General features: G+C 42.1%; 1 protein-coding gene across 1 annotated transcript; it reads right to left on the reverse strand.

The window, feature by feature from the left end:
- Window positions 1-3,206: 3,206 nt before the first annotated feature.
- LOC147420161 (protein trichome birefringence-like 19) lies at window positions 3,207-5,451 on the reverse strand. The gene is made up of 3 exons (XM_086504998.1): window positions 4,825-5,451; window positions 4,428-4,705; window positions 3,207-4,306 (listed from the first exon to the last, which is right to left on the reverse strand). Exons 1-3 carry the CDS (start codon window positions 5,177-5,179, stop codon window positions 3,566-3,568), a joined length of 1,374 nt encoding a protein of 457 aa, XP_086361124.1. The 5' UTR covers window positions 5,180-5,451; the 3' UTR covers window positions 3,207-3,565.
- Between the last annotated feature and the right edge of the window lie 3,199 nt (window positions 5,452-8,650).

The following is an 8,650-nucleotide window of genomic DNA, read 5'->3' on the forward strand; positions in this document are numbered from 1 at the left end:
ACCACTCTCTAGCATCTCCCTTCAAACAAAAGTAGACGATTTATAGCACGAACACTAGGTCGTGCTTGTCAGCAAGAAGGTAAACAAACTCTATTTGCTCAATGAGAGCTTTCGCACTTCATTTTTCTTTCCATGAAACTCTAGAAAAAAAAAATCATGGCTCCTAAAACTTGTAAACTAAAGGTTACTTGAAGCAATTCCTCATGGTGGGCACCAAAACACAGTTGGAAAAAGAAAGAGCAAGGGCACCTCTATAGCAATGTCTTCCAATAGCGATCAAGACACAAGATCAGCACCACATACTGCATCAAAATAACCCCAAAAAAACCATAACTTAAGCTAAATGATCCCTTGGGAATGTATAAGCACACGCCCATTCCAAAGGCGACCATGAAAACTAGGAAGCACCTTTCCCTAAATGGATTTTTAGCACACACCAACCAATGCACTCGAGGAAAAGGGCTTCCCCCTTCACCAAATAGTTCTTCAAAACCATAATTTTTGAAGTGTATACACACCACCAAACAAGCGAGTTTCCACAACTTACCCTGCACCAAACTGCACGTGGGTTGGAATATCATGTACCCTGCAGGAAATAGATTGCATCTCCCAACCACAACTCCAAAATGGATCCTTTCAAGCCTCAAAAATTCTTTGTATTTTTTGCAGCAAAAGTTCTGAAGACTACAAATTTCAAATCTATGCCCCTCTATGTGCAAAATTGGCGCAAACAGTAAGTTGCCCTATCACTAGTCAAGGGCCAAAAATTGCATCAAAAAGCATGAAGAGGACACAAGAAGAAAAAGCCTACAAATTTTTTTATTTGTCTGAATTTGTTTTTGTTTGTACATTATTTTCAATTATATACAATCCGTGGCTCAAAACTCACCTACGCGCACTTGCAACAACCTAATAGCTGGCGCTACACTTGCACTGTGTGTACATGTGCTTGCTAAAGCAGGTTCAAAATCCGACAAAAGGAAAGCCACACACCCTTTTGACACACGGTATCGTGTCCATATGTACAAAGTTACAAAAAATAGGGAGTTCAAAAGTGTGGGCAACAATGTCAACTACTTCATGATTTTGGATCACAGGATTCTACTCTTCCCAAAGGTCTCTCATCTACACCATTCAAAGTTCACAGTAGGTGAATTATGCTTTGATGTCACAGGTTCAAAAAATCATCGATTGAGGACAATGATACAGTCCATGAGCTTGTTCCTTATCCATCCCATAAGCAAGTAATAGGTGTGAAGCATTGGGTTGTCAAAGCCAAATTTTATTCTCATGAATCGATCTCTTTTATTGCTAAAGGTAATGCTCAAAGTGACGATACTGACTTTGTTGATACTTTCCCTCCCATTGGATGATTCACTTATGTACACCGTTCACTTGTTGCAAACTCTTGATAACAAGTTTATTCTATGTATGTCAAGTCTGCTTGGTAAAATGGAGATTTAGAGGTGGAGTTGGGTGTGGAAAAAACTTGTATTTTTGTCCTCAATGATTTTTCGGGACCATGTTTGCTTATTGAAGAAGCGAGTTTAAAGTCTTAAGCAGGATAGGAGGGCTTGGTAACCAAACATGGATAGGCATCTCATCTACTTGGGTTTTGACCAAATGTTCTTTAGTTAATGCTAATCTTCATGTGCTAAAAGACTGTGAAATTTGTATCATTATCTTGTTATATGTGGATAATATTGTTGTCATATGCTCATTTGAGGATCTAACTGATTGGATGAACTTCTAGTTGTGATTGATCTTGGTTTATTGCGCTACTTTAGTACTTTGGAAGTATTGAAAACTTTGGATGGCATTGCCATTTGTCAATTTTAGGTACAAAAGAAAAAGCCTTGCAATGTTGTAACTTTTGATTCTATTTGGTGGTTTGTGTAGGATCTCTGTAGGATCTCCCCCCCCCCCCCCCACCCCCCCAACAATTATATCAAAGCTATCCATAGACTCCACAAAAAACGGATTGTAAAGTGGAAGGATATTGGGACAACTTATACAAAGCATGATAAGACATATAAATACCAAAAACAAAATGCTTATATAATATGTATTATATTCTAATTAGAATTATCTGAATATTTCACATTCTAACTTGTTTTTGACCATAGGATCTTGCAACACCACATTCCTTGTATGTATATATATATCAAATGACCGTAGGACCTTGCAAAATGAGCCCTACATCTATTGATATCTTGTGTAGAAAATGGAAGTATAATTAGCATAGTATTTTCATTAGGGTATTTCATAATACTTATACACATGGCCAAAAATACCAAGAAATCAGTTTGAGTTGCTCAACATGTGCTTGATTGATATGTGAGACATCTTTGCAACATGTGAGAGATTCTAAACTTTCAATAAAGTCTTTATTAGGATCACAATGCTTTGGCAAAGCATGACAAGTCAATCCGAGAGTCTTTACACACAAAAATTTGCTCTATTTGTGAGCTCATTTGGCAATCAAGATCTTCCAAATGTGTTCTTGGCTATGTTTTTTGTGTTGACACTAAAACTTGGCTCTCAAAAATGAGCACAACCACAAAAATTTTCCATTGTACTAATTGTCTAAAATGCCTATTTTTAAGAAACCCAAGTCTGCACGAACTGCTAAAAATGGATGAGCTTGATCTTGCACACCCAACATTGTTAGGAGACTCCATTGGTAAAAATGGATGAGCTTGATCTTGCAAAACCAACATTGTTGAGAGACTCCACTGGTAAAAATGGATGAGCTTGATCTTGCAAATCCAACATTGTTGAGAGACTCCACTGGGTGTCTCACATCCTTGTGGAATGGAGTCATAGGCAATGAACTATACTTCAAATAATTGATGCAAGGTGTCTTATGTTTAATGGTGCACCTCCATAAATATGTTGTTGACAGCTGGCAGCTTGATCATATGCCAATGCACATAAATGAGACATAACCGAACAATGTTGAGACCCAAGTGTTTAAGGTTAATGGTATGGCTCCATTTCATGAATGAAAACAGAGCATGAAGATGAGCTGAAGTCAACATTGATGTCATTGCAAGGCATGTAGTGAATGTTCTCTGGTTAGTACTAATACTTAAGAAGGACATGTTGCGCATTGATTGGGCGCCAATGCGCAACATTGGCGCCCAAAGGTCAAAGGACTATTGGCACTTTACTTGGATTTGTAAAGTATGAATCTAGAATTATCATTTTCAAGGGTTCAAAAAATGAAGGTGATTGAGTAAAGCCTTGATACACATTGTCATATAACTTTGCATAAACTTGTCAGCACCAATGCAACTACTCACCATTATTGTTGTATTGTTGTCTTTTTCTATCAATATACTTCTGCTCTTACAAAATCATTAAAGCCAGTAAACAGACATTGTCATCTGTGATGACCATCAATTAGTCCCTTGCAATGTCTGATTGCCGGCTGCATTGCTACTAACTTGGTGCCAGAACCACAAAATCTGTGCATACCTTGAACGCTCGGAAATGTTCCAAGACAATCAAAAGTATAGTGGCAATCCCAACGCACTTCAACATATACACATTCAAGGCACAGCTAAAGGTGCTTGAGCACATGCAGAAACATGGCACTCCAAGCATCCACCGGCCCCGGAAGACACCAATGCATGCAGTCATTATGCACATTAAAATTATCCCGGCCATATGAGCCAGGATGTGCGTCAGGCCGTAGCAATGCCGCATGTAATGTGTCCACCATCTTCAGCTTGAACGAAAATTCCGAGCTTCTCTGCACGGTCTTGCCAAACTCTTCTAGCTGCATCTGGTACATGAAGTAGGATAGATAATCCAAAGCCGTAGAGTCGCTCTTAAATGGAGCTGTTCGAGTGCAGTTGCCCCCCTCATTCCAAGGGGCATTTTCAAAGTGGTCAGGAGAGAAAGTCCTGAAGAATACCACGCCTTTGTACTTTAAAGAGATCAAAAAGTCGAAGACGGTCCTTAATACCGCTCTGTAGGCAAAACCGACACCCACATTGGTAACATTCAATGAAATTGGGCACTGATTGCAGCCCACCAGTTCATTTTGCACAACATACGCAGCGATCCTCATGAACCAATGCCCTGCTGACAAAACGATATAGTCGTAGTTATCCAAGTAAGGCCCCCAGCTCTCATCCAAAACATCCAGATAAAGCTTATCGACGGACTTTCCGAGGTCCTCCGCTTGATTGACATATTTGATCAAGAAGGGAGCCCATACAACAGCTAATGTGAAGTTGTAACATCGGAAGTAACAATTGACATTCCAACCCGTGTAAGCGCATTCGGGTTTCTCAACCTGCAATAAGACAACAGCTCAAGTTTAGTCCTTCCTCGTCTCCCCATGTCGAAGGAGGCATTCTTGGCCAAGACCGACCCTTTTCAATTATGCAAGAAGAGGCCACAACCTTCTCAATTACCTGGGCAAGCTGGCACAAAAGAGACTGAAAATTGTTCCGAGCTAAGGAGTCCCCAATGAAAGCCCACTTCTTTCCGGCCACAATCTTAAGGAAGGCATTTGCATCAAACAAGGGGAGTTCACAATCATAAGGTTTCCATCTCCAGTACAAGTAGTCGCTGTCAGGTCTTCCAAGCTTCATACAATTTTGAGCGTCCTGAATGTACTCGCATGTTGTGTTTGTGTAAGGAGGCTCATGAGGGTGTGGGATCCAGTCACCTCTCCATATGTTGCAGTTTCCTGGAAATCCAGTTCTTATTTCAGCATAAGACAAAGGCATTCTTTTGCATCAACAAGCTCATGTGGCGCACACACATAGACATTAAGAACTTGCAAGTTTGAGGTAGAGCATTACATACCGACAGAGAAATCGATCAGTTTTGTAACATCTGAAGCAGGATTCGGAGGTGGAGATGCGGTACGATCCTGGGATGCCGACGCAGAGATCGTACTGCGGTCTTGGGAAGTCGAGGGAAGGGTTTTTGAGCGCTCCTCCACATTAATTATGTTGATTAAGGAATCGGAGGAGAAGATAGCCGCAAAGACAAGAAATACAATCAGCAAGAAGCATGTCACCCACGTTATGACAGACAGCATGGATGTGGGCTTCCATAGCTGGCCGTGAGGCTGAGAAGTTGAAACTGCCAATTCCACGGGTGGGCGACCATCATCTTGCCGCAACAAAACAACATATCTGTGATATTGGGTTGTCATGAGTGGGAGGGTCCGGACTCACGTTGTCTCTGCGAGGTTCGTGAGAGCCAGAAGTGCAGGATGGACGAGGGCCACGAGGCGATGCACTATTACTACTGTAAAGAACGAAAGCTGCTGCGAGTCGAGGGATTGCAGAAGAGGGGGACTGTTATGTGAGCTGACGATGAGGATGGTGGGCAGAAGCTGATGATAGGAACAGAGGGAATTAGACTCCGTCAGTACTACCGACTGATTTGTCGCAGAAGCTCGCCAGCTAATAACAAAGAGGAGCGTCGACATGATTGATTCTGTGCAATAGCTTGTTGCCAAACTCCTGCCTGGAATTGCAGCAAAAGGCGTTGCAAGTGGGCCAAGGGCCCTTTTGTCGGTAACTCTTTTGAGACTCTCTCTCTCTCTCTCTCTCTCTCTCTCTAGAGTCTACGTCTCCATAGTCTCTCTCTCTCTCTCTCGGTCTCTCTCTCTCTCTCATGAGTCAATTCCTCTGACAGATCCCAAGACTGATCCAAGTGTTCCTCACATGGTCTCATATGAGGGCCCCTTTTCTAAGGTGCCAATGGAAAGCCATGCAATGATGCAAACCAGTCGTGCCAACTTCCAAGTGGGTGTATCCCATACACCTCTTTCACACGAGCCGGTACCGCACTAAGTGATAGGAATGAGGTGGGACGGATCAATGGTCATTGGTTGAGGATGTGTGTGCCGTCCGATGCACATGTTATAACTTCAGGTGAAAGATGTGATTTCAGCTTGGTGACCCCCGCCCCCGGCGTACCCCTACACTTGAACCATAGACATCACCCTTCGCGACACCTGGTGTCCTAATCACTCCCTAATCACTTCACCCATGCCTACTTCTTGAAAATAATGAAAGTCCACTTGGTATCGTAAATGCAAACCAACATCGACGAGAATTGATAAATTCAGGTGCCCAAGCGGTGTTTTGTAAATTTAGGGCTCTAGTTGTACGGTCCAGATTTTTCCTACAGCTACCAAATGCACCCACATGCTCGATCCCCTTCCACCCCATCATGTCACTTAGAAAGGAAGAACAAGCACGCACTCACGCGTGCTCCTTGAAGTCAAAAAAAACCAAGAGCTTTGCATTGTAGCTTCATTGATGTCGGTAGAGTTACGACGACGGTGTAGCACACCATGTACTCTACCGCTATCATCGACCCATGCCAAAAGAGTACACTAGCTTATTAATACTACTAAATGACATACTTGTTGAGGTAAGGTCAATGCTTCCTTTCATTGTGTGAAAGGCATTGAGAATCGGGAGCTCTAAGCTTTCGACTAGTTGGTATATAAGCAGAGAAGGCTCTCTCTCTCTCTCTCTCTCTCTCTCTCTCTTTCTCTCTAGATATATATATACACACACACACACACACACACACACACACACACGACTAAATCACACTCAACAACAAAAATTGAAGCGAAAAGTGTACACTTGGAAGCATACTAAATACACTACAACAAAAACAACGGTGAATTTGCCTGAAAACAAAATCGAAAGTATGAATAATCATGGTATGGTTCTTTTTTCCTTGACGCTACGCGAGTAAACAAAAAACAATTGGAACAAACTAAATATGAATGAATAATTGATAGTATTATACAAATAGACTGCTACAGACGGATTCCTGGCTGCCCTACACGCGCTACAAGCCATAAACGAACAAATTTACATCCTGACGCCTCGCATAGCACATAATCAACGACGACATACGTGAACAGAGAGAAATAGAGAGTGGGAGAGAGCGAAAGAACATATGCATGCGCACCTCCTAGAGCGGAGTGCTACGCCAGCTTGGCGAGAGAGTAGGGAGGAGAGGAGAGAAGAAAAACACGAACATTGGGTGCAATCTCCCCCCGTGCAAGAGTGAGCATTTTCCTCTTGCACGTATTTATTTATAGATTAGTGAATGCTCAAATGAATACATATTGACCGACCGGGCAATAATTGGCCATTGCTCATAAAGAGCACTTAAATGATAAAATATATTATCCTTTTGCATAATCCTTGGAAGCAACTATCCTTAGTTGCAAAGATAAAAAACTGCAAACAATACTTGTCAAAAACAGTGATTAGAAATCTTTGTCATAAATATCACATAGTAAAAGAAAAAAATGAAAGTAAAGAACATTGAGTTATATGTCTGCCGTCATCCACATACAAACTATTCTAGTGTCCCATACCACTAGAATAAGCAGTATATGTCATACCCTGAGGAATCAGGATATCATTGGTCACACTCATCATTCAACAATCAATTCTCATCAATCTCAAGTTCAACACTATCGCGATAGAAAATCATCATATTTCCATTCCAAATCCAAATCCAAATATCCTTCATTTTTGTATACCCGGGTAACAAAATCCTACTAGTTGCAGTGGTGGTCAGCCACACTGCTGCATGATTTTTTGTGATTAGTGTTGCCTAAAACGACGAATCTACACCCAACGTGCTGCCTAAATCGGTGAATCAGCACTTGTGCTGCCTAAACCGGCGAATCTGCACTGATATTATGTAAACTTTTGAATCTATCATGTATTGTGTGCTGCCTAAATTGGCGGATCTACACACGGATGAGCATTGACACACTACCTAAATCGGCGAATCTGTGTGCATGTGACCAATGGACTAGACAAGACATAAAGGAGAAAAGGATTTATTATGTGTTTGACACGATTTTGGAGTATAATACAAATTGTTTGGTCACTATTCCAGAGCAACTTAGCTTGCATGAGTAGCTGCATACCTTATAGACAAATCATCTCAGTGAAAATTCCCTTTCAATACAATTAGTAGTCATGACCTTAATATTGTGTGTGGGTGTGGATGTGGATGTGGGCGCCATGAGCAAGTCTTTGCATGGATGTCCAAAAAGTGCGGTTGTGATTGTGTGGGCATCATTGAAGATGCATCGTTTGGGCAGCTTTAGAGTGGAAAAAAACAGACAACCACGTGGAGTGTTTGTGTGTGCAAGCACAAGGAGGGAGCATGTAGGCCGCTTGTGGGCCGATTCAAACTAGCTCATGTAGGAGGCGAGGTAGACGTGGCATCATCAAGTGCTGATGCAGGTATCATGTTGTGGGACTTGGCCACCTGAGGTGCAAAAATCACCCATCTCATGCCATGTGCCTCACCTCGCAATGCTCTTACTTGTGTCAGTCGTTCCTTCATAGCCTCGTCCCAAGTCTTCAAACCAGGGCCGTCTGCAGATGCAAGTGGTGCCATCTTCTTTTGGGCATGGACCACGACACAACCAGAGCTTAAAGTTTTTCCTCTCGAACCAACCAGATCGGCAAAGTAGAGTGAAGGTGGTCAATGAGGGGTAAGTAAAGTGAAGGCTCGAGCGAGAGGAAAGAAGTCTGTAGGGAGAGAGGAGAAAGCTAACGATTGGATAATTAGGGGGGGTGTTGCTAATTAATATCGTGTTGAGAGTGCGAGGAGACAGTGGAAC

This window comes from Adiantum capillus-veneris, chromosome 28 (genome assembly GCF_014529385.1).
Source record: "Adiantum capillus-veneris isolate H3 chromosome 28, ASM1452938v2, whole genome shotgun sequence".
Classification (NCBI taxonomy): domain Eukaryota; kingdom Viridiplantae; phylum Streptophyta; class Polypodiopsida; order Polypodiales; family Pteridaceae; genus Adiantum; species Adiantum capillus-veneris.